Source organism: Podarcis tiliguerta, assembly GCF_965153285.1.
Source record: "Podarcis tiliguerta genome assembly, chromosome: 12".
Classification (NCBI taxonomy): domain Eukaryota; kingdom Metazoa; phylum Chordata; class Lepidosauria; order Squamata; family Lacertidae; genus Podarcis; species Podarcis tiliguerta.
Window position 1 is genome coordinate 25,983,226 of NC_139545.1, and position 27,091 is coordinate 26,010,316.

The window sequence follows — 27,091 nt, forward strand, 5'->3', positions numbered from 1 at the left end:
AACTCTTCTTTTTCTTTTGAAAAACAAAATCTGTTCTGTGGCCCCATATATACCAATGGCACATTAGAATGGTGACTTGGGCATGAAGTTCATTTACTGCTATGGAGCCCCTTTGGAATCATCCACTTGTTTGACGCTAGCTCTTGAATTAATCATCAAAGTGCTATATAGAAATAAGTATGAGTCTTGTGCAGAAATGTTAAACAAGGAGGCTATTAAAATACTGCCTTCTTTTGTTCTACTATTCTGTAAAGCAACTGATGCATTTCTGGTGTAAATTCAAATTACACATAAACAGCATTGTGCTGCTAATAATGTAAAAAAAATTAAAAATCCTGCTGTAACCTTCATTCACTTTTTTTTTTTAATTTTTAAGCCCACCACATTACTGCATAATTTATTGGATGAAACTCTTCTTGAATTTTATACACCAGCACGTGGAACAGATTTGTATAGACAGGTGGAGTGTTTTCCACACCTGGGAATAAACCTTAATTAAGATATAAAACATGGTTCATTATGGGAATTTATCTCCTTTGGCGGCTTAACTCATTTCCTGTGTGACACAGTAGAGAACACAGGCATGTCAATATGGGAATCTACTCTGAAAACGTGAGCCCCGTTGAAATAAATGGGGCTGGTGCCAGTCCAGCATTTTGAGAATTGGATCAAGTCGGAGCCAGGAAAGAGTGCCTGTGTCACTTCTGCTTTTATGACAGTTTAATGGTTCCAATCCTTTTACAGCCTCTCGCTTCCAATTTACCATGTGCATGTTAAGTGCTTGCCACTGCAAGCTCCCCTCTTCTTTCCATAGACAATATGCCTAATGTACATCAGCTGCACTGCATTGTTGCGGAGAGGAACCGAATGCTAAATGAGCAAGGGCTTTTATAGAAATGAAAGCTGGGGCAAAACTGCTTCATCGTGGGAAAATGGTGCCAATGTCACACAGTCTCATAGCTGCCTGCATGCATATTTTACAGAACACTGCATTCTGTTTCCCCCCCTAGGTATATTTAAAATTTTAGGATTTAATTTGTTCGTCCCTGCTTCAATACGTTTCCTTCAGTTGCATGCTGCTGCATTTTAGTAAATATATTACATTGGGATGGGGTGAGTTTTAAAACCAAATGTGTGTATATATATATTTCTTCTAAACACAAGCATTTAAACACCTTAGTGTTAAGTTGTGGGTGAACATATCACATGCCACAGCGATACTTCAAACAGCTCTGGTTTATTCACAGGCCAGAACAGAACTGAACCGAAGGGTTCAGCCAGCCTGCTTATATAGAGCTCCACTACAACGCAACTGTAACACTTTCTGTAACTATCCAGTCACTGAACGTCACTTTCAATCCCTTATTTGCATATGTGGACCTGAGTGAAAACTATCTACAGTATCCCCCTGCTGGCCCAGGGTGAGAACTTCAGTACATAACACTTAGGGTGTGCAGTTTATTTTTTAAAAGATTGATTATCGTGTTTGAACTAAGGATTTGGAGCTTGAGCTAAGTTCTAAACAAGCAAAGGCAAATACAATGGTACCTTGGTTCTCAAATTTTATCTGTTCCGGAAGTCCATTAGAAAACCAAGGTGCAGCTTCTGATTAGCTGCAGGAGCATCCTGCACTCATGTGGAAGCCGCGTCGTACATTCGGCTTCCGAAAAGCGTTCAAAAACTGGAACACTTATTTCCGTGTTTTCGGCGTTCGGGAGCCGATTTGTTCATCAACTAAGCCATTCGAGAACCAAGGTACCACTGTAATCTAAAATACTCTTCCCCTGGAAAATTCTTCTGATTCACTTGTTGCTTATTACCTACGCCCCTCCTGCTATTTCTGGAAGATGTGAAACAGGATGTGTGTGGATTTTGCAACAGATGTGATCTCTGAACACACCACGGAAGGTTTTTGGTGAGATCCAGTAGCACTGCTTCATATGTCATAAAAGAGAAGTGTAAGCAGTGTGTACTTTCCCCCTACTTTTATCATAATTTCAAACCAACTCGAAGACTTTGTGCATGGGAGGGGGCAATACTTGTATTTGTGTTTAAGTATTTGGAGATTGAGGAGCTGTGCCACTATCTGATGATTCCGGTTGCTGCTGTTGTCATCACTTTTGCTCATTCCAGCCATATTTGGCATTTTGACATAGGCTTATGTAGATGTTAACATGCCTAAAGGTTGGGGAGTGAGGGATGACAGCTGTTTTTTATGCTTTGACACACCGTATTTTAAAACCCCATGCATAGCTGACTCTTTTCACTCTTGGACCACGGATATTTGGTCAACCCAGAAATGTGAACTCCCTTCTGACCTACGTTGGATTACAGTGGTAGCTCGGGTTACAGACACTTCAGATTACATACGCTTCAGGTTACAGATTCCGCTAACCCAGAAATAGTACCTCGGGTTAAGAACTTTGCTTCAGGATGAGAACAGAAATCGCGTGGCGGAGGCGCAGCGGGAGGCCCCATTAGCTAAAGTGGTACCTCAGGTTAAGAACGGTTTCAGGTTAAGAACGGACCTCCAGAACGAATTAAGTTCTTAACCCGAGGTACCACTGTACTTCAATATTTTAATTTTACGTATTTCCTGGTCTGCCATGATGGCTATCTGCAAGCTGTTCTAAAAAGTTTTTTTCCCCTGAGATGCACAAAATACTGGGGGAAAGTTTTCTTTCACTGATATATTTTGAAGAATTAAAAGAACCTTGGGTGTGTGTGTATGGAAATGGATGGTTACTAGTATGTGCTTTGCAATGTTCAACACAAGAGAATTCTTGGAGATTGCAGGACAAAACAAAACATGCCAGTGTTTACTTAAGATGCTTTGCATTTCATGGCAGCTACCATGTGACTTAGTTGTTACCATGGTAGCTATGCATTTTTCATTCCCTAACTTCCATAAATGCTCAGATTGCCCTTGTTGGGATAACTTATTCCCTTCTTGAAGTTGTATACCACTGCGCAGAATAATGATAATGAAAGCAATGCCTGGAGAGAGAGAGAGAGAGAGAGAGAGAGAGAGAGAGAGAGAAATGTGCTCTGTTTTAAACTGATAGAACTATGGATGATATATAAAGCAATTTCAGTTATTTTAGTCAGAACAATTATTCTAGTTTTAAGCTTCCCTCCCATTTTTAATGAAACAAATCAACGAACAAATTATTATTAGAGGCAACAGTAGTAAAGGTAAGATAGCAATGTACCATTACTATATTATTAGTGGTCCAGCCCTCAATAAATGGCATATCAAGAATGTGTTATGCACAAGCCCCACTGACATGGGTGGATTTTTAATTGACGTTTGTATCTAGTTTGATAGGAAGGATAGCAAAGCTGTTGGAACGAAAAGAGCAGGCAAAGTGCGAGTATTCTGTGTGAAGATTTCTATAGCATCACTATACTGATGAAATATATCTTAGTATTACTGCGCAATGAAGTTTTTTCTTCTATCTTTTTTAGCTTTTCTTACACAGGAAATGCCAAATCCTCATAACTAGAGAGAAACCAATAAAATACTTGGAATTGTACTATCCCGGAAAAATACTGCGCTACATAATTTCTCTCGCAGAGGAATGGCAGAAATGCCAGATAGTAACGGGTAGTGTGTATGTGTGTTTTAAGGAATAATGCAATGCATTTTTATTTTTGCTCTGTGTTTGCAGTGCTTTGAGATAAGGAGCAATCCTGTCTGTTTCATAGAGCTACTGCGGTGGTCTAAAATAAGCAGTGTGCCTCAAAATGGCAGGAGCACTTGATAAATCCTAGATAAGATGTTCCTTTCCCCCCACTGTGTGAATGTTTCTGTGTGATGTATAATATTGTTAATTTTCAAGCAATGAAATATTCTTCACTCAGCCTCAAAAGGAGAAAAAGCACCTTTTTATCTCCCTTGGTGCCTTCAAATACAAAAGAGATTGAGCCCTCATTGATATGCCAAATCACACAGGGACATGATTGAGCATTTTTTTTAAAAAAAAACCCCGATTAAGGAATGATGAAATGCTCCAACAAGGAGAGTGGGGCAGGGTGTTAATTCCTTTCTGGCTTCCTGCTTAGGATATACCCAGTGATAGTACAAACAGAGCTTCAGCTGCAGCAGCTTAAAGGAGTAGCCCTTGGGATGTAGGTAGAAGGGTCCAGCTGTACGCTGCTGACTTCTCGAATCCCAGTCCCTTGCTGAAAACCGACATGTGTAATTGTAGCAGATCAAGGTCCATAAGGGGAAGTGGTCTTTAACAGGCACAGTGGTTTTCAGGTGGTCCTTCTGCTCCTATACCTCCTAATAAGTCATAAGGTAAAGGTAAAGGAATCCCTGACCATTAGGTCCAGTCGTGGCCGACTCTGGGGTTGCGGCGCTCATCTCGCTTTATTGGCCGAGGGAGCCGGCGTACAGCTTCCGGGTCATGTGGCCAGCATGACTAAGCCGCTCCTGGCGAAACCAGAGCAGCACACGGAAACACCGTTTACCTTCCCACCAGAGCGGTACCTATTTATCTGCTTACACTTTGACATGTTTTTGAACTGCTAGGTTGGCAGTTTAACGCACAGTGCCACCCACGTCCCTCAATAGGTTATAGGAATGCCTTTATAATGAGTGGGTCCATCTAGCTCAATTTTGTCTGTGCTGCTTAGCAGCGACTCTCTGAGGTTTCAGGCATGGGACACCCCCAGTTTTAGCTGGAGAATCTGAGGATTGAACATGAGAATCTTCTGTGTGCAGAGCAGATCCTCTGTCATTGAGCCATGACCCTAAACCTGCTTTTTTTCACCAACATCTCTCAAAAAGATACCTTACACTGGCTCGTTTGCACTGGGTTGGGATATTGCCTTGGCTGTAGATAGAAAAGCAGCACCGTGGATCCTGCTGCCATAATGTGACCTTCCTGCCTGTGGCTAATACTAGCTGTGAGAGAGCGTGAGACAGAGTGAGTGATTTTCATCCATATTGTCGCAGGGAAGGAAAGAGTTATACCCTCCTGCCTATGCACCATGTTCCTAATCCATCCTTCCCCTTCCTGTGCCAAGTTAACATGGTAAAAAGAATAAAATAAAGAAAATTCACAGAACTTTTCAGTGATACGCTGCAGTGGTTTGGCACTTAAGAGTATTAGAGAACCAGAACACCATTTTCCTGCCATTTTCCTAGGAGTCTAGATATTATTTCTGCTCCAGTCAGAGTACAAGGTTTGAGAGTCTCTAGTACTTGAGCTTATCCGCTCCTACCTGGTACACTCTTGACTGGAGAGAAAATAAATCAAGAAGCCAGAGTAAAAAAGAAAAAAGTATGCATCTCTATCCGCTGAAAACCATAATAGTTTTAAAATGCCACGTAAAGATGTCGTAGTATTTTTGAAAAGGTTTCCAAACCCCCTAAAGTATTGCTGGATACTAGGGATGCTTCCTTCAGCTGGGTATTGCTGATGTTTTCGTTCTTTATTTGCTCAAGAAATAAACAGGAGGTTCAAAGAGCAGTGCAGGCCTGGTTTTTCTCCTTTATTTATTCAATGAATAAAACCGGAGGTTCAAAGAGCAGGGTAGGTCTGTACATATTCCTTGCTTCCTGCTCAGGGATGTACAGTGCAGTATTACAACTAGACCCTGAGTTGCAGCAGTTTAAGGGATTGGCCCTTGTGACATAGGTAGAAAGGCTGTTTGAAGGCTCACCCCACCCCTGGAAGGGGAAGTGGTTCCCACTGAAACCACTGTTAAAATGATTGGGGGGGGGATGCATCTTAGCAGTGGTTGCCACCTCCCAGAGCAAGGCACGGCTCATTGACTTGATAAGCGGTAAGAATGCCCCTTGCTTCAGCAAAGGAACCATTGGGAGTTCACTTGGACTCCCAATGGTTCCTTTGATGCCATGATGTTAGTTGTGGGGTGAGTGGGCATGGTTTGGGCCTGCAGACCAGATGCTCCCCACTCCTGATGTGTTGCATTTATATACTGCTCATGTATTTTAAGACCTCTTGGCAGTTCACAACTTGGGGGTTTTTTTTGAAAAAAATAACAGTATGCAATCCAAAGTTTTAAACCAGTTACAGTCATACCTTGGATCCTGAACGCCTTGTCACTCGGACGTTTTGGCTCCCGAACGCTGCAAACCCGGAAGTGAGTGTTCCGGTTTGTGAATGTTCTTTGGAACCCGAACGTCTGACACGGCTGCCGCAGCTTCTGATTGAGTGCAGGACGCTCCTGCAGCCAATCGGAAGCTGTGCCTTGGTTCTTTGGAACTGATTCCGTTTGACAACCAAGGTACGACTGTATAAAGAATACAGGACCTCAGAAGAGAAACCAACTGAAAGCCAGCATTAATACAGCAACAGAAATTCAGTTGAAAACCACCCAAAAAAGCAAAACCAGGAAATAACCTTGTGCAAGACCATACAAATATGCCAATAGTATAAGGCATAACAATGCTGATGGTGCCCCCCCCTTTAAAGGATTGTATGAGTGGTACAGCAAGGGAGTGATTCATTAAAGAATTCAGAATATTCAAATAGTTCTTGCTTATGATGTCACATGACCCACCTTGAGTTCTGATGGTGTTTGCAGTAGCACATTTCACAATATATTTCCCGATGCCATTAACATGCACCCCCATGAATTGAGGGGAGGGGAACTTACTTTCCCGGCAACAAAATATTAGTTTGAATGCTAGGAAGATGCTATATCCTCACAACAGAAGAACTATACTCAATGGACTGCACTTTTATTGAGATACAGACAAGTACCAGTAATTGGGAAAGCCCCTTGCTATCCACACTGTAACTTGCCTCGAAGTTATTAAAGTAATTGCGTGTTTATGTTAAGCGAACTTACTTCAAATTTTTGGAAGTTTTTTTATCATCTCTGGGAGATATTGTTGTAGTATCTTTTCATTCGGAAGACAATGTCCTGGGGTTATCTTGGAATTGCTGTGAGCAAGCAAGGATACTTATGCAACAGCATTATTTTCATTTTTAGAATTTATCTTAAGCCTGGGCCAGCTGCTGATGCACTTGTTTGCTAAGCACTTTATTATGAAAAATGACTCATTGCCCTGCAGACCGATGAAAAATAAAGTCCAGGTGGTGGCTAATTCTCAAAGGATTAACGCGTACCCCATGTGCCTCAGGTGTCACCATAAGTGCGTGTATATAGACGTAAGTTAGTTTGAAGTCGATGAGACTTCTATTTAAATCTTTTTGGGTCTTGCTGCTTACGTAATGCAGTTCCTAGCCATGTGACATTACATTGCGTAACTGTGGGTCTGGATCTCTGGTGGTTTTTGTGCCTTGGGAAGAGCAATAGAGGTCTGAGGAGACAGACCAGAGGCTGATCAGATCTGCAAACAGAGAAGAGGGTGGAACTGAGGCAGGGGAAGCCATACAAAACAGGAATTGGGATGGATCGGTGATGGAGCAACCCCTTTACCAGAAGCACAGTCCTGATCCGGTTTCTCTCCCATCCCCAAATACATAGGTAAAGGGTAAAGGGAACCCTGACCATTAGGTCCAGTCGTGACCAACTCTGGGGTTGCAGTGCTCACCTCGCTTTATTGGCCGAGGGAGCCGGCGTACAGCTTCCGGGTCATGTGGTCAGCATGACTAAGCCACTTCTGGTGAGCCAGAGCAGCGCATGGAAACGCCGTTTACCTTCCCGCTGGAGCGGTACCTATTTATCTACTTGCACTTTGACGTGCTTTCGAACTGCTAGGTTGGCAGGAGCAGGGACCGAGCAACGGGAGCTCACCCCGTCGCAGGGATTCGAACCGCTGACCTTCTGATCGGCAAGTCCTAGGCTCTGTGGTTTAACCCACACCTGCCACCCGCGCCCCAAATACATAGCTGTTCCTAAATTGGGGGTGGGGAGGGCTATGAGATTCAGCCTTAGCCAGGATCTCCCTATGTCTGGTGTAGTTTGGACCTGACTTGCTTTTGATCAGCCTTTATCAAACATTGATAATTAGGCCACAAGAAGATGTGGAAACGACTCTCCAATAGTCACAGAAAAATAGACACAAAAACTGCTTACTGCCTATCACCTTGAGGGAAAGTCCTCAAGGCACAATTGTTTATTTATTTTAGAAACATTCCTTAGATGCCCTTCATCAAATGATTCTAGGATGGTGTATAAAAGAGAGAAGAAAATGCAATTCACAGAACATACAAATGCTGTTTAAAATGCAACATCATAAAAATCCGGGGGGGGGGGGGGATGCAGAATCCCCAAAATAATTGACGATCTTAAAATAGCCTGTGCAAATAGGAAGGTCTTCATCCAGCAACAAAAAAACTTGTAATGCAGTGTCGAGGTTGCTTTATTTAAACTTTAGAGTGTTCAGAGCCCTTTGTATGCATTATCTAACTGTATTTTTTACAACGGCCCTGTAAGGTTGAAGTAAGCAAAAAACGTAAATGGTTTTTGTCTCCGTTTTGCAGATGGGAGGGAAAACAAGCGTGAGCGAAAGTGGTCACTTAGTCAGTGATAGGAAGGGCCATGAGTTGTATCTCAGTCCCTTAGCCACCCTGCTTTAGTTTTATGACACGCGTATGCGTTTACATATAAAACCAATAAATGGATATAGCTGGAGCAGGTGTGGGAATTTCCGGCCTAGATAAATTGCTGCTAAAAGGATCGTTTTGATTCCTCTTACTTTCGCTTTCTTAGATAAAGCCTCTATGTATAGTCTTATGTGAAAAGAGGTGAACTTGAGGTGTCTTAAACATTGTTTTACTTTCAGGTAATTGTCGTCCACTGGTTTGGGAAAATAATTTAAAAAATAACCTGAATTCATCCTCCTTGACTCTTGGATTTTCCTTGCCCACCTTACCTCAGTTACAACCCCAGATTGCATAGGTACATTGCAGCAGTAGGTAGTGGGAGAAACACTGGATGTATTTTCTTCTTAAATAGTATAGTTTTAGTATACTTGCAAATTAGTATGGAGGGTATCCCCCTCCCCATCCCTTGTTCCATTTGAAAGGATTTTTACTAATTATGTTTTTATAATAAAGTTGCTGCCAAAATGACAGCATCAGCATTAATATTATTATTATTTAAAAGAAGTGCTTTGTGCATGCATTATTTCACTTGATCTTGTGTTTAAGAAAATATTGACAGCAGAGCAGTTCTGATTTGTTTCAGATAAAAAGGCTTTTCTTGTCTCGGCATATTTTGACAAATGTTGATATTTCATGATGGCTGCATTTTCTAAAGGTAGGATGAGGGCTTTTCACTGTACAGGTGTATGTCTCTGTCACGGAACAGCAATTTCACTTAACCTTAGCATTAAACTTAGCATTAAATGACTTCGGGCAGGATGAGGGAAGGCAGCGACAGAGATGGGGGTGCTTATCATGCCTCTATGGAGGGTTTTTTCTGTAGTGGAAATGATATTCAGAATGTAAGTCCCACCCCCCCAGTGGAATTATGGATAGTTCCTGTCCATGGCAAGAGAAGACGTTCTAGGACCCTGGGAAGAGCCCATTGCCACCTCTTCCTTGTGCATGGATAGGTTTCAGGGGTCTTGGGGAAGAGGAGGAGGAGGAGGAGGAGGAGACGAAGAAGACAACGAAGAAGAAGCTGAAGTAGGAGGAGGAGAAGGAGGTCGAGGTCCTGTTCACAGCAAGTAGGGGTATGGCTCTACTCCCCGAAGTCTTACTCACTAAAGCATTTAATCAGGAGTGCTTATGTGAATGTTCCTACTTGTGACATAACATTTCAGAAGCTGCACTACGTGGTTTAGTTTCCTTGGGAGGAAGAGCACTGGAGACTTAGTAGCCTGGTTCAGATATAACTTTCCTAGCCGAGTGACAAACCATAAATATGTTGGAGTTCTTGTTAATAAATATGCCAATAAAAAAGCGACAAACCATAGCAAGAATATGTAGCAAGAATAAGCAACAAGCCACAGCAGTCTTTTTCATCCCTTCTACGCTAGAGTAGACCTTCTGGTTTGCTAAAGTGCTCAAAGGTGCTCTCTGTGATCAATACAGGTGCGCGCGCACGCACACACATACGTTTCCTTAAGAAATAGATGAACATCTACTTCAGCGCTTTTCAAAATGGCAAATTCTAAATAGCTGCATTTATTTTAGCAAAATTGGGAGGGAGTTTTGTGCCATCTTAATAGCTGCATTTATAGCAGCAAAATAGCATAAAAATGGGTGGGATTTGTGGCATCTTAAAGAATTTAATTTATTGTGACTTTTTAAGGCTAGAGCCTGCTTCATCTGATGTTAATTTATACTATGCTAATGATGGGAGCGCTGTTTGAAGAGATGCTCTATATAAATTGTCTGCATTGTGTACGCACCTGCCCTTCCATAATTGTTGAATTATTTGCATTCACATTTAAAATTTTGTAGGGTCAAAATAAGCAGAAAGGAAATACTGAAAAAAATATAATTCTGACTGAGTGAATTTTTGTTGTCAACAGCTTTCTCAGATATTTCCCTTTTAGAATTAAGCAAAACGAAGCACCTTAAGACAATGAGTTGTAGCCAACAAAGGTGTTCCATTAGTGCAAGGACTTATGCTTTTGCAGTGGGACTTCTCTTCCCGCTCCTCTCCCTGGGTGTCTCCCAAATCTGTTCTGGTAGTTTCCCTGACCACCCATCACAGATTTTGTGGGGGTGCGGTAGAGAGCAGGTGTAGTGGAACTTCTGTTGCACAAGTGGAAGTCATTGCACCAACAGGACAACTTCACTGAGTACAACCCAATTTTGTGTTTTTGTGTTGTGAACCGCTCTGTGATCTTCGGATGAAGGGCGGTGTTCAAATTAAACAAGTAAGTTGTGAATTGTTCCATTGATTTAAATGTGTTTGACCTAGATTAGTAAATACGATATATCTATTCCTGAAGTCATAATTGCATGACTTCCTAGTATGGCCTTAATGGTGACACTGTGGGTTTGGATGTCCAGAATGCCTACCTGGACACTTAAGGGGTTCAGAGAACTCCAGACAAAGGAGGCTTCATGTTCTCTATTACAATACAGATACATATATTGCTTGGGTATGTCCCACATTATGTTGCCTGTACTTCAAGGGTGGAGAATATTTTTCAGCTTGAGGGCTGCGTACCTTTGTAGAAAACCTTCCAGGGACTGCATGCTGGTGGTGAGCAGGTCGAGAGGCAAAAATGGATGGAACAGTTGTTGTGACTTTTTCCCTGGTGCAGTAGGCTGCATTCTAGCCTACTATTCCTACTCATTCTTCTTAGCTTTTAAAAACTCTAATACGTTTGCAGAACAGGCTACAAAGACTTCTTACAGATGACTAATCCATGCATATATATCACCTACGTAATACCTTACTTGCATCCAAACGTGCAAACTGTCCATTGGAAACCACTGCATTTTGAAGATTTGACATAGGACTATATGCAGATATCCTTAAAGGACCCCCCCCCCCCCACAATTTTCCGATTCTGCAGGTCGTTACCACAGCACACAGAGTTGGATGAAAGAGTTTTCAAGCCATTTCCAATACTATGCCTTAATGACAAACCAGAGAGAGAGAGAGAGGTTTAATTCCACATGTATGAAGAGAATTGTAAGATCACTAGCATCTGACTTCTGAATATGTTGCCCTTTGAAATGAGCCCTCAGTGCTACTGGTACCTTCAAAAGCTGCTGGTTTAGTCCCCGCAATGTACCTTTGCCTTATCACTCAAGGTCATGCCCTGGTACCAGCATCAGATTGTGAGAAGGTGGAAGAGTAGACAAGCGTTAGATGCATCAGCACTATCTACTTTTGCTGTGTCAGTTTCAGCAGATGCAGCTGTGAAAACAAGTTTCCTGCTCTGCATGGCCTTATAATAAAGGTATTGCTTTTGTTAATGGATTTAACTTGCAGCCTTTTTAAAAAAACCAAAAACATTTTGCTCCGCTGCCTCCTATTACAAAGAGCTCCCTTTTGTATTTTAAAGTCACTGTACATGATTCAGAAAGTCAGTGTATAGACTTGTGTAGTTTGAATACCTTATTTAGTTAACACAGTTATTTAAATCGGTCTTTTATCTCTCTTTTGTTTTTGCTGGTACTTAAATTGGCAGGGTCAGATTTTCTCTGAAACTGTCCTGCATACTTTTATATAAAAAGGGAAGGAAAGTATTCTAACTGGCAAGTGTAAGCAGAATAAGTAGCATGTATCTGCTGTGGTTTATTCTTGAATAAGCTTTATGCTCAAGATAACTGAGTCATATATCCAGTTAATCAAAAGATACCTGCACAAGTTAAAACTTGCTCTGTAAAGGGTCCTGGTTAGTTCATTTCATTTAGGGGCATCAACATTTATACTGGACGTGATCCAGCCTAAGCTATGCACTTCTAAGTCCCACTTACTGCTTAACTTTGGCTGACTCATGCACATAACATTCCCATCGACCTGAACATGAACTCTGGCTGAATTGTGGACCCACTCACAGTGACCCCCACCCCAGGGAGCAAAGGACTAGACAATGTAAGGTGTACCAAACTGCATAAGACAACATTCCGGGGCTTAAAATTGTCTGCAACTTTTATTGATTACAGTTGTAGGTAGGCTTTGGTTCAGGCATTGGGTATATGTTCATTCTCAGCCTCCAGTTGGGGGGCTAACACTTAAACAGTGTCATGCCTGGGATTATAGGACCTCCTCAAGATGTGGGTCTACCTAGGTGGCCCTCTGAGGCCACTGCCAAAAGCCAGGTGCAGCCAGCCTTCATAGACTGGCCCTCTAGCCACCTGACTGGCCAACCCAGTGCATGGCGGGCTATTCAGTCCTCCTTTGCCGCCGGCTGGGGGAATTCCCCAACTCCCAGCCACATGATGGGGAAGCCTTTGCTCTGTGGAGCTGAGGCCTGCTGTGACGGGCCGCAACTGCCGCCCACCCAGAGACTGGGTAAGAGACCATTGTTTATGGTGGCTCTCATGAAGAAAATTTGATTTTTTTTTCTGATAAAAGGAAGCAAGTGCCAATCACTTATGTGTGCACACAGGAAAACTTGAGAGGGGAGCGTTGCCAATATTTTCCTTCTGACAAAATTGTGTCATACCACCTGAGGACCCCAACTATTAGTGGACTTTTGAAAAGACAAAAGGTGGGAGCTGAAGAATCTTTATCTATGCATGTGGTGGTTTGTATCCGAACCAGTATTGACTGTTTGTTTATTTGTTTGTTCTAATTATTTATTGGTCGCTTTTCAGGACCAAGTCCTCACAAAGTGGTGCATAGAGATAAATAAAACAATAGAGACCTCAGGATTCCTTCGTCATTTACTTTGTTTTTATAGAGTGGATAAATAAATGGCATAGAATAAAGTTCCAATAGTGAAAAATGAAGTTAACCATCAGTTTATATGATCTTCATTATTTACATATTTTTTGTTTTTAACTGGAGATGCAGTAGCTTATATGTGAGAGGAGTGCTATTGAAAGCCTATTTTTGCAGGTATAGTTCGGTGCCTATGAACATCTGAATACTTTAAAAAATGAATTGAAATCTGTGTGCTGGGACTTCTTTTTAACGCAATAATTTTTAGGTTATGGTCTACTCTTATCTCATTATTTTATGGCTGTGTTATAAATTGTAGGCAACAAAAGCATATACCATGAAATGAAAGTGCAATTATGCTTCAGTATTCCTGCAACATGATGTCTTGCTAATGTCCCCAGGGAATTTTTCAACAAATACCCTTATGTTAATTACCTCAGTACCTGTATGTCTGACATGGCAAAAATCTAATAATTGCAGTGTGTGTGTGTGTGTGTGTGTGTGTAAGGGAGAGAGAAATTAGTAGAAAACATGTTCCTGAATTTACAGCTCTTTGGGGTAAGGCCATTTTTGTCTGTGCAGGTTCCTCCAGTGTCTAGCAGAGCATGATTCTACTATTCATTAGTTTCTGAATTCCTTCATGCCATTAAGATATAATGGAGAAGAAAAAGGTTAACCATCAAATGACATTGCATTGTAATGTTCCCCATCTAACATAAATCTTCTCTTGCAAAGGGCCATTTTAATTTTAGAATGCCAGTTTGATGCTATCCAATGTTTGTATTCTTTCAGGACGTACAAATAATATTCCTGCATATTAAACAGTATCACTGTAAGCCACATTACTGTTAACATTGGACTTAATTAAAATATAATTAGACTATGGCTTTTGCTGAGCCTCTTGCTACACTGGGGGGTTTCTCGGAAGCTCTCAGAAGGAACTAATGGGAGCCTTTCATCCATCAATATGTTTCTTTATAGACTATTCAGTCAATACCAAGGCCTTATTAGGCGCTGTATCATCACCCATTTTCTGTATATATGCTATATATATGCAGCAATAGTCATGCTCAAACCTTCACATTTAGAGGACCTAGGATGGAAAAAGTCATCAGGGTCATCTGTGAAACCCAGATATAGCTTTGCATAGGATCATGGTCATCTGCTTGCACATCTTGTCCAAAACCATTAGTAGTTTTTGTTTCCAAAAGTTAATTATTGAAGTTGTGAGTTTTAAGTGCAGGAAACAATATCATGGGGGGGGGGGGGGGGCGAGGTTCTGACTGGCTGCATTGTCTGTCCCAAAGAATGAAAGTAGCTTCATCAGACTGTATATTTTGTTTCTGTAGCAGCTGCACCCTTGTTGAAATGCTGTAAAGTATGTTTTTTTATGACTGTAAACTGCCTTGGCAGTTTAATTTTATTTGTTTAGTCGTTGGCCACATCAGTAAAACATAACATGCAATAAGCGGAAATGATCAGTAACAGTGAACAGCAGCCCATTGAAACAAACTGGAAACTGGTAAAGATACTGAAATCCCTTCCTTGTTCTTAACCACCCGCTTCATTTATGTGCTTGAATATTGTGTTTTGCAGTTAAAGCGTAGACGCACACTCTCTGTGCCTCTGGGAAAGGGGAGCTCTGCTAAAATTCTGGTGCATTGTGAATTTTCAGAATGTAAATCAAGGGCAGTGACTGCTGCAAACCGCGGCACTGAGAGAGAGAGAGGGAGAGAGAGAAAATGTAGCTCTAATCAAGGCTTCCCCCACCTTCCTTTTGTCAGTCCCTGGAGATTTCACTCATTTCTCTCTCTCTTTGTCATTTGTGCCCCTCTCCAAATTAAAGCTGGATGATGAAGTGACTACTATTCAAGTGAAGGAACTGGACCAAGATGTGCTGGTGCTTAGGAAAGTGTCGTCACATAGCCCAGCCCCCACATCAGGGAGTGCCGAGAGTGATTGGAGGTAAGAGTTTTTTCCTTGGGTGCTCAGACACAGCCGCGCTCACAAGCTGACTGCAGAGCTCCCCTCAGCAGCCAGATGAACTCAGTCGCTGGCAGCAGAACTGAAGGGGAAAGACAGAGCAGTATGTAGGGGGAATACCTTTGTTGTTTTTGCCCAGCAGTATGGGAAGTTCCAGGCTGAGGATCTTTGACCCGCACATAGAGAGGAAGGATTCTGCTCTGTCTCTAGGCAGGGAGCTGCCTCTGCCCACGTTTGATGTGCCTTATTTTAAATACATTGATGAGGAGGATGAGGAGGATGAATGGAGCAGCCGCTCGCAGTCCTCAACGGAGGATGACTCTGTGGACTCTCTGCTTTCTGACAGATACGTGGTGGTATCCGGGACACCAGAAAAGATTTTGGAGCACCTCCTGAACGACTTGCACCTGGAAGAAGTGCAGGACAAAGAAACAGGTAAACTGCAACCCTGTACTGTCTACTGAAAAGCAGCTGTCTGCATCCCCTAGTGTTGCTGGCATACATAGTGCAAGTATTCAGCCATGTGCAAGTATTCAGTATGATGTTTCCCTGCCAGCGTTTTCACTTCAAGTGATTATAATTTACAGTACGTAAGATGTTACTGTTTCATGTGCATTGTGTTTATATTTGATCATTTTAAGCTAGTGTGTCATCAGGTTTGGGCAAAAGAAGATCAAAGCTGGGAAAGAAAGTTACTTTTAAGAAATGATTGCCCCCTCCCCTTTATCCTTTTCAGTAGCTCATTTGCATCTTGATATATCAAATGCAAGGAACTGAAAGAAGGGTGTGTGTTATGCAGGAGGTGACACGCATGAGGTAGTAAACTGAGGTTTATAGCTGCTAGGCAGATACGTCCACAGTTATTTTTGTAATGTACTCAGCAGCTACTTGTTTAATACCAACTTCTTTGAATTAATAGCTTACCTATTGCACCCATAGCAATGCTGTAGTGTACAAAATGCAATACTAATTACTCTTCTCCTATACCATGAATCTATGCTATTGCTATATTGCTATATCGATCAGGTGTCTTTATTGTGCATTTTGTGTTTCAGTACATTTTCTTATAAATTCAGATGTTTACCATCCTTGTAGTGCTTTGACAGAGCATTCTGAGGTGTCTTGTAGACTTCGCTTCATGACACGATATGCAGCAATGTCACCTGCTGTAGTACTTATCTGTCTTTAACCAGGAATTGTAATTTTGTTCCAGCCTGAAGCAATTATTATATTGATCAGACTGCTTGACGTGCAGGTTATTTTTCAGCTTGATCTCCCGACTTTAATGCACACTTTGGTGTCACTGAAGCTCCTTTGGTAGTTTATCAGGATCACCTGCAATTTATTTACAGTTTTAATTAAAGCAGCCTTGTGGTTATCCTTCAGAGTTTTCAATATAATTGCAGAAGGACGGTGAAATGTAGCTGGCTGGAAATGGAGTGGATCCCAGGGTTTGCTTTTTCTTATTGTTCTCAATGGAGCTTCGGTGCACATTCTTAGTGCTCTTTTCCAAATGAGATTACTAAAAATAAACACATTTACAAGGATTAAAAGGATTAAAGCATAAATAACATCTGTGAATTCCTACAGCACTCTTGAGCCAGGTTCTCTGTCCACAAATCAGTGGAATATTGTCAGGCATGAAGCATTTGTGCTTAACTGCACAATGTGGTTTTACTACAGAATAAACCAAAAGAAAAACCAAGTGTGTGATTTATTGTGCTGTCCACTGAGCTCTTCTCTGTGGCCAGAGATTAATATTTTGTGCAGAGAAAGCACCGCTGTCTGATTGCTGTGCTTCCTCAGGTATAATCATAATAATGTTGTTTGTAATTTTACTGGTGCCAAATCATAGGCTATATAATAGAGGTGGTTCATGCCAGAATGCTCTTGGCTAGGTTGCATAGATCCCATGGGGCAAGGGGAATCCCTTCTGGTTCCTTGTGCATTTTGGTTCGGAGCAATTGGTTAACCTCTTCCCGTAGATTGCTGTCAGCTTTATTCATACATCTTTGGACTCCTCCTGAATGAGGATAGACTCCCTGGGAATGTAGTGCATTATTGTTAGATGCTTTTAGTTTCTAAAAAGAGTGCCCCCAGATAACATTTAACTGTTCAACAGCTCATTGTTACGCTCCATTTTCGCCTCCTCGTTTCTCAAACTTAAACCCAGCTGCTCATTAACATTTTATTGTTCTATAGGTGAAAAATGGCCATTTGAGGATGGCTGGCTGAGATGATAATATATTTTGTGGTTGGCTGATTTCCCTCTACATCCTTCCACCCTTATCACACCCCTTGAAAGCTGACGCTGTCAGTCATGTCCATGTAGCAGGGTGCGTTTCTAAGTACAATAAATGAACTATAAATGATTTTTTTAAAAAAAAATCTGTTAAGCTGAAAGAAGTAGCTCAAGAAATTGATTTGAGATATATTTTCCGATATTACATTGTGGATGTAGGCAAAACAACTAGGCATATGAACAACTGCGGGGCGCACATTCTGGTAGCAGAGCAGCATCTCTCATCAGCTGTTCACTGCAGTCCCTTTTGCTGCTTGATGTTGAGGATCGATTCCATAAAGCTACTCAGTAAATATAGGTCCCTTCCAAAGTCCTGTGCAGGACTTGACTTAATCAGGATTCCCCTGGCTTAGGCAGGCTGATAGATCTAAATAGTTACCTGATGGGCTGGAGGAAACCTCTGGCTGGGAATTTTGGACCCTCCTGTGCTTGCCCTCAACCAGTCCAGCATTGACCCCCAGCTTCTTCTGAACTGCCAGCCTTGTGCCTGTTCCTGTGCTCATGTTTTGCTTGTGCTGCAAGATTGGATTGGGTAGGGCACCAGATCACTGATCCTGTAGAACGGTTTCTCTCCGAACGGTCCCTCTGAGCCACCGCAATCCATGAGTTTTTCTAGCTGTCGTCTGAATCTGGCTGGTAGCCAGGCAATATTCTGGCAACATTCCAATTCATTCTCTCATTATCCCCCTCACCTTGAAGTTCGCCATGATTGGCTTCAAGTGAGCGTGCTCAAAAGCAGCACATGCTATTTCAAAACTGGCACATGCTGTTTTCAGTAAGCTGAAGCCAGAGCTGCGCTACTTGTTGGCCTTAGTGAGAACTTTTGGCCGTTTGTGCACAAGGTTTGAATCAACATTTGCTTTTATGCACAACTACAAAATTTCATTTAAGCTCTGAATCTGTGCATCCTTATGGTCATGTCCAGACACTTCGTGGCACTTTCTTAAATGAGATACATATGAAACTGTCATATATTGAATCTAACAATTGGCCTGTTTGGACCAATATCAGCTACTTAGAGTGGCTCTCCAGCGTTTTGGGCAAAAGCTATTATTCCCAGCCTGGCACAAGACATTTGTAGTTAAATCTCAGGGGTTGAGTCTGGTGCCTTCTGCAGCCGAAGCTTGTGCTCTGCCATTGAACCATGACCCTCTCTCCAGGGTGTGGATATATAGGAATAAACAAAACATATGCAGAAGCTGCTGTGGACGTTAAGAAACAAATGGCAAAAGCCAAAAAATAAAAGCGAGCAGAGTGCCACAGGGCTCTGCCCTATGTCCTGTGCTATTTAACATTTTTATAAATGACTTGGATGAGGACATAGAGGAGATGTTTATCAAATCTGCAGTGGACAAGAAACTGGGAAATATAGCTAGCATTGTAGGAGACAGAAACAAGATTCAAAATGATATTGACAGGCTGCAATGCTAGGCAAAAATGAGGAAGATGAAATTTCTCAGGGGTAAAGTCTTCTGTTTTGTGTGTGTGTGTGTGTGTGTGCGCGCACACACACACACACACACACACACACACACAAGGTCCAGGTCCAGGATGCGGGAGACCTGGCTTTGGAGCAGTAAATTGGTCTTAGCTGTACATGAGCCAGCATTGTAATGTTGCTGATTTAAAAGGCTAATGCAATCTAGCATTAACAGAAGCATAGGGTCCGGATCACGAAGTAATACTTCTCTTCTGTTCAGCATTGCATCTTGAATATTGTGTCCAGTTCTGCAAGACACATTTTAAGGAGGACATTGACAAACTGGAGTAGAACCATAGAATTGCAGAGTTGGAAGGTACCCCGAGCTCGGGTCATCAAGTCCAAACCCCTTGCAATGCAGGAATCTTTTTTGTACGTGCAGAGAATGGTGACCAGGATGGTGAGGAGATCTGGAAACCCAATTCCCATGACTAATATTTGCTTGTTTTGCCCTGGAGAAGCAAATTTTATGGAGAGGACGGGACAGGATAGGGCTCTTCAAATATCTGAAGGTCTGTTTTACTGAAGATTGAGCAGACTTGTTCTCCATTTCTCCAGAGAGCACAATTTGTACCAATGGGTAGAAATTGCAAGGAAACAGATTTCAACGGAACGTTAGAAGAAACATCTTAATAGTAAGCAGATATTTCACAGTAGAACAGACTGCCTTGGGAGGTGTTGGGCCCTTGTTTGCTGAAAATATTGTAAGTAGAGGCTAGACAGCCATCTGTCAGGGATGCTGCATTGAGCAAAGTTTGGACCAGATGACCTCCAAGGTTCCTTCCAGCAATATCTATGATACCTTCATAGGAGGATCCCTCTCAGTCTCTCCTCCATACCAATGTGCAGTGGCTGAGAAAGCACTCAAAGTCCATTTCTTTCTTCTGCTTTGGTGCATAGATGTTTTTGTGGTTCAGCAAAGATGTGGGACATAGGCTTTTGTAAGCTGAGAACACTTCTCAGTCGCTTGATTTGACTGTCACAAGTATATATAAGTACACCCATTTTTATATAATATTCTTTGCAGCTTCTAAAATCAAGGTTTGTGCCTGTTGTCCTAAATTTATCAACTTTGCTTCCTTGCAGTTTCCATTCATTGTTCTGGTCCTGTCCCCCACCCCGTTTCTCATTATGCTGAGTGCTAAGTTTTCTGTTCTTGGGAAAAAGGGGGGGGGTAGCAAAATCTTTTCTTTCTTTTTCAAATTTGTTTTCTTTATGTTCAGTCAAAATCAACCTATGTGCTATTTGGTTTATAGACCCTCAAAGTACCTGAAATACAAAGCAGTAAGTAATCACTTTATTTAGAGGCAGGTCAGCAGGCCATTTTAACCTAGTATTGACTACTCTGCCCGCAACTCTCTCTGGCTAAGGTCTGTTCCAGCCTTGCTAGTGGAGATGCCAGAGATCAAAACCTGCAATGCATAAATGTGGGCGGATGGCTGCATTGTATACTGGGATCAAGGACGGCACAGTATACCCAACTGCAGTGAAGTCATGAATGTCCATAACAAAAAAGGATTAATTACAATAACCAATTTTCAAGACATCACCTGTTCCATATTCATAGAGGGCGTGCCGTTTAATCTAATCTGAAAATCTCTGTTTCTCTCCAAAATCCTTGTGTGGGTTTTGAGGCACAGAGATTGCAGGCTGTCAGCCACTGCTGAATATTCAGCTGTTGATAGCTACGTCCTCCTAATGTTGTGATTGCACATAATTATTATATATTATGTTGCTTTTCTTTTTGGATCATTTGCACACAGTAATATGGGGGAGTTATTTTATTTTCTTAGATTCTGTCCACATTTTCTTTGGATGCCTGTTTCCTAACAGCAAAGCAGTATGTCCACAGTAGGGCTGGGCAATATATCAATATATCATCCAAAACCGTTTTGAAGTTCACATTGTGATAATTGTTTCATAATATTTGAGGTTGCAATATAGCGCGAATCACAATGTGTGTAAGGGCTAGGCGATATCTGGTTTTCAACATTGCGATAACTCACCAGCTAAACACGGCAATGTTATCAGCAGCTAAACCTCACAATATCACCAGCTAAACATTGCAATCTACCGCAATCTCTGAAATAAGGATGGAACTATACAGAGGTGAACAGAACAATGCCCTGGCAACTGCTACTACTTAGGGGTCTCAAACGGATAAATGACAGTATTATCAATCTGTTAAGTTGTGGGTGAACATATCAGACGACACAGCGATTCTTCAAACACAGTCATTACAGTCATTCATTAGCAGTTTCAATGCATCCCAACAGGACTTTTGTTTTTGAGCTTGGCTACCAAATGGTGGTATTCAGGACAATTCAAAGTACGGCAATGAGTCATAGTGAATGCAAATAATCTGAGACTGCCAGCAGGCCTGCTAGGAGGCAGAAGCAGCAGTGGCAGAAACAGCTTGCCATGACTACATACATGTCGGCAGTATTTGTGAAAACCTGCAAGGTCTCGCTGTAGCAGCACCATCAGTTGTGGCCTGCGAATTCTCGCAGCGGTGACAGGAGGTGGCAGCACTAACCGTGGTGGCCTGCAAGGGCTCAGAGCAGTGACAGGGAGTGGCGGCAGTGGATAGCGAGTCCTCATGGCAGAGGCCTGCAGAGACTCATGGCAGTGACAGGAGGTGACCATAGTAGCAGCCTCCTGCAAGGCCTTGTGGTGGCAACGGGAGATGGCAGCAATAGTAGTGACAGCCTGCAAGGCCTTGTGGTGTCAGAAGCAGTGGGGATTGTGAGGCCTCGCCATGAAGGCAATAAGTGGTGGCGGCCTGCAAGTCCTCCAGGCGGTAGTGGGAGGCGGTGGCAGACGTTGTGACAGGCTGCCTCAGTGAGGCCTTGCAGGCCATCTCTGCTTCTGCCACCATCTCCTGCCGCCACCGCAAGGCCCCACAGGCCACTGCTGCTGCCACTGTCGTGACAAGGCTTTACAGGCCATTGCTGCTTTTGCTACTGCTGCAAGGCCTTGCAGGCCACCACTAGTGCCACCACCATGACAAGGCTTCGCAGGCTGCCGCTGCTTCTGCTGCCGTCACCCATTACTGTGGTGTGGCTTTTCAGATTGCTGATTATTATGCTGCTGCTGCCAGGCTGCTTCTGCTGCCTAGCCGGCTTGCTTGCAGTCTGGCAGTCCCAGATTATTTGTACTCACTATGACTCATCGCCATACTTTGGCTTGTCCTGAATGCCACCGTTTGGTAGCCAAGTCCAAAACCAAAAGTCTCATTTGGATTCGTTTTGGCTTGTCTGCTGCTGAAAGTGACCATGAGGTGATTGATAATATCATCATTTCTCAGTTTTAGACCCTTAAGTAGTAGCAGTTGCCAGGACATTGTCTTGTTCGCCTCTGCGTAGTTCTTCCTTATTTCAGATATCATGATACATTGATATATTGCTAGGTTTAGCTGGTGATATATTGTGATATTGAAATCCATTTATCGCCCAGCCCTAGTCCACAGAGATGAAATGATTCAGAAACGTACACCTGTGTTTTTATGTGTGGTGTTCATGCAAGAAAAATCTATTAGGTGTATGGTATCATATTTTCAGGATTTAAGATCATCATAATTTTTTATATCCAAGTGAGGCTTATGCTTCCACCTCTGCCCACTTTTCATAGACTGAAATATGTATGTATTCTTTCAATATTTACCTCATACACTGGATAAGCAGCGTGTGCTAGGGGAGAGTATTTGTCTACAATAAAGAGTGTTCATAGAGGGGAAAAAATTATTATGAAACAAGTAGCTAATAAGGAACATGACCTATATAAACCACATCAGGCTTATTCTTAGTAGTAGAAGTAACAGCATTAATACTACAAGCTGTTTTTAAAAAGTTTTACGAATACTCAAGCCACTGAGATTAAAAGGTATGACTAACTTAGGTCCATTAATTTCATTGGGTCTATTCAGAGTAGTTGGAGACAACCCTAAGAGTTGTGTGGTTTTGTTTTGTTTTGTTTTTAAATATTTCCAGCACTGAAGCAAGTCTGCAGAATTGATTTTGGACCCTATGAATTCCAAATTTGTAGTTCTTTTTCTGCATCATTGTTGAAAGCTCTAAGGCCCACCTAACCTAAAAAGCAGCAATATATGGAATGGAATGCATTGCTCCTCCTCTTTCTGCATTCATTTTTCCCCATCCTCTTGCAGCCACTCTGCACAGTCCACTTCATCTGAAATTCCCTATGTAAAAATTGCAATGTAAAAACAGTGAGCCTTGTACCTTTATACAGATGTGTATATAGTGTGAGCACTGTACTGTATATCGCTGTAGTATTCAGGAGAGTATTGTGTCTGGAATCAGAGGCATCTTGCCTCTGGAAACCAGTTGCTGGGAAACCAAGCACTTAAAGAGGACTATTGCTCTCATATCCTGCTTGTGAGCTGCCCAGAGGCAATTGCGTGGCCACTGTGGAAAGTGGGATGCAATGCTAGATGGGTTCTTCGTCTGAGACAGCATAGCTCTTAACAGTGTGTGCTGTTGCCACTGAACTCTATAAGGAGAAAGAGAGAAGATAAGTGGAAGGACTCACTTTCGCCCATTTTGTTCAGTGTTCACCATGCTGATCAGCAGCAGCTATTTAGGACTTCATACAGCAGTTTCTCTCAGCCCTGCCTGGATTGGCCATATGACCCTCTGCCCCAGTAACAAATCAGTGGTCAGCTTAAATTCAGATCTCTTATTGTCTCTTATTATCTCTTACTGAGTTATCCAAGCTGTTTCTATTCTGGGATGTTGCACCTTGCTAGCCAGTAGTCGAGTATTTAGAGTTGGCATTCCCAGTGAGAAGTCCTAACTATGTCTACTGGCGAACAATAATCTTTTTATACTCTGGACAAATGCCTTTGTTTCATATGTAGTAATATAGTTTAGCATTCCTCTGGTCGTATTTCGTTAGCTCAGTATAAATGACAACTGTTACAAAACACACGTCAACCTGACCAGTGAAAATGAAGCAGTTTAATAAGCTATATTCAAAACTTGCATGGAATCTGCTTCCTAATTTTAAACATCACTCAAAATAGGAGCAAGCCATATCTTGCAGGTTGCAGGTGTGTAAGAATTCACCCCTTCCCGTGATTCAACAATCCTTGAATGCTGGGGCCTTTTTTCTTAGCAGTTGGGAATGTTTCTGTACTTGGAGAATGCACATTTATTTGACTTATCATATATAAAAATACTACAGAATACAAGAGCACCAAATGCACCAAATTGCAGAACAAAACCCTTACTTTTAGTGAGAGAGCACAACCCTGTTTCTGTGTTCATTGTGCACATTCATTTCAGTGTTTCCAGTGTAGCATAGGCTCAAAGGTTTCTAGTACAAAGGTTTTCTTGTTTGTAATGTTTTCTGTGAAGTATAAAAGCGTATATTCATTGCCGTCCCACAGCATTTGAAGGATGGCAAAGTTAAAAAACAGCACTCCTTTGCAATATGTTTATTAACAAGTTGAGCCAAAGCTTCTGTCCTTAACTCTCTAGCATTCTCCCTCTCCCTTTTCCATCAACTCACACTAATAAAGATGGGCACCCCAAGGATCTGTATTGGGGGATGGTGCTTTTAAACTTATCCATGAATCATCTGGAGTTAGAGTGAGCAGTGAAGTGGACAGGTTTGTGGATGACACCAAATTATTATGGTGGTAAAAGCAAACTTGGATTTCAGAGAGCTTCAGAAGGATATCTCCACACCAGGGAAATGAACAAGATAACTGTTTCCAACCATCTATTTCTGATGATAATGAGAACTAGAACTACGTGTTATCAGCATACTGGTGACGCAATGCTCCAAATTGGCAGCTTACCCCATACAGCCATGGGTGGCCCATCGCGATGGCTCCCCCATCAACGCGAAGCTACAGTGCCCGCTGGGTTCCTGCCAAACCCAGATTTGTAATTTCTGGTCTTGTGCCTGTGGGGCAGACCATGTGGGCGGAGGCTCCGCTCTGCTCCAAATGGTTAAAAGGGGTCCGACGCTGCTCTCGGCAGCACAGTCCCAGATCGTCACCTGCCCAGCCCACCCTGTCATCTCTCTCTTTCTTGCAGGCTAACCTTTTTTCTTTCCAGATATGCGGACGTTGCTATGGTCTTAACGATGGTTGCTGTTTTTGTAGGGCTGGGAAAGAATTTTCCTTCCCCACAGCAATTGTCACAACTTTGGCAGTTTAGGCCTTGGGACAGAATCCTTTAGCCTAACATCCGTAGAAAGGGTGAAGTGGTGACTTACCCACTTCCTGCGGCAGCAGTAACAGGGTACATCGTTAAGAGGGGTCATGAGGGGAGTCTCTGTTCACAAGTGCACAATGGGTGGGCCATAGAGCCCCCCACAGCAATTTGGGGGAAGGATTATCTGCATAAACACGTGTTTTGCGTTGGTCCCATCTTCCCCCAAATGACCCTGTCATGCCTCAGACCCCCAGCAAGGGGCTGAAAGGGATACATGCCCAGTGCCTATGCCAAGGTCTACATCTGAATTCAGTAAAGTTGTGGCCATTTTAATCCCAAATATGTTCTTGTGTCTACTCATTTATCTGAGGCCTGGCTCCTGTGGGACGGGGAACTGCCAAGGTACGCAGCTCCTCATGACTTCCCCCAGTACCTTCATATAGATGTTAGAGCAAGTTGTGAGGAACCTTTTCTGGGCTTGTCTGTTTTTAAATTAGCAATGACCAACAGAAAAAAAAATCAGATTGTTCTGTGGGTCTGGGAAACAAATCATGGCTACAGACAGTTCGTTCAAAGGTTTTTTTAGCAACCTAGTTGGCAGTGTGTGAAGTTGGCCAGTATTTGCATATGTGATGTGAACACTTGACAGTCCACGAGGGTCTCAAAGCACAGATAGTTTTTTGGGGAATTACATAGCCTGGTCCCAAGCAATTTGGGATTTATAGATTAAAACCGGCAGATTGAATTCCTAGGGACAAATTGGAAGCAGTGCAGGTTTTTGAATCGTGGTGCAATATGATCCAGTCAGCTAGTTCCAATCGAATATCTAGCCACCATATTCTGAACTAATTGAAGTTTCTGAGTAGTTTTCAAAACCCCACTTACAATGTTTTGTAGTAATCTAAAAGTCTTGTAGATGCTCTTCAGGAGAGACTTCAGTTAGTATATTTTATAATACAAATTGTACACAGCAGAAATTCTGAGGGAAGGCCATAGAATATTATTGATGCTTGTGTTCAAAAGCCTGTGAAATGAGCATGTGTATTGTGCATAAATAAAAGATCAGGGAACATTAAAACGTGAGGTGATAGTGGAGTGAAATGGCTATCTTTTAAGTAAAACACCACCAACAATATTTAGTAATGATTCATTTAAACTAATCACACAAGCAACAAATCTAAGTAAACATGGAACAGTTTGGTCACGCAACTGAGGTCACACCTCTTTAAGGATGAAAATGTAACTTGATCAGCATCAAATAAAAGAGCTCTTTCATGAAGGTGTAGCATTAATCTATTGCATGGAGCAGATGGCTGGAAGGAACAATGAAGGCTGCACAATGGGTCTTTGCACAGTAATACTGTGTTTTTGCTGTCTGAAATTGTAGCTTTGGCAGTTGCTGTGAATAGCCCTAGGCTACTAAAATACAAATAATGTTTATCCTGCTTGCATTGTATCTGTGTATCATCTTTAAACAGAACAAGCAAATACTTTTATTATTGCTTTTATTGCAGTGTCACTATGAGGCTGTAACATCAGTTTGCAGTTTGCAGTTGTCATGATTTTCTTGTGTGAAAGGAAATCTCTCCTTGCATTTCCTTGGCTTTGTCATTAATAATAGTGGAAGATGTATTTTTAATTATGTATTAGCATGCACTGATATGGTATATTTGCATCTGTGTGCTATATTGTTTCATGTCCTTGATAATAATTACGCATGTAGTACTTTCATTGGTGTTAATAAGTCTTAAAAGCAGTTTAAGTAAGAATAATTAGGACATATAGAGAATAGAAACGTAAGTTAAATGCAGAATATAGTTTAGTGTTTGGTTAGACCAGATCGGGACCACTGTTTTTTGTAAAACACGTATGAGGCAAACATAATGAGCAACTGGT

The 27,091-nt window shown here is 42.1% G+C and overlaps 1 protein-coding gene across 5 annotated transcripts in view; it reads left to right on the top strand.

Annotated features, from left to right (window-relative positions):
* RAPGEF5 (Rap guanine nucleotide exchange factor 5) overlaps nt 1–27,091 on the top strand; it is a 131,513-nt gene that overhangs the window by 56,189 nt on the left and 48,233 nt on the right. For 4 of the 5 annotated variants that reach the window (XM_083405378.1, XM_083405377.1, XM_083405380.1 and 1 more), the window contains exons 10-11: nt 15,095–15,213; nt 15,578–15,666. In XM_083405378.1, coding sequence (XP_083261504.1) covers nt 15,095–15,213; nt 15,578–15,666 — 208 coding nt within the window. Of the gene's footprint in view, nt 1–12,937; nt 13,076–15,094; nt 15,214–15,577; nt 15,667–27,091 lie in introns of those variants that run through there. The other variant, XM_083405382.1, reaches the window with a different exon arrangement.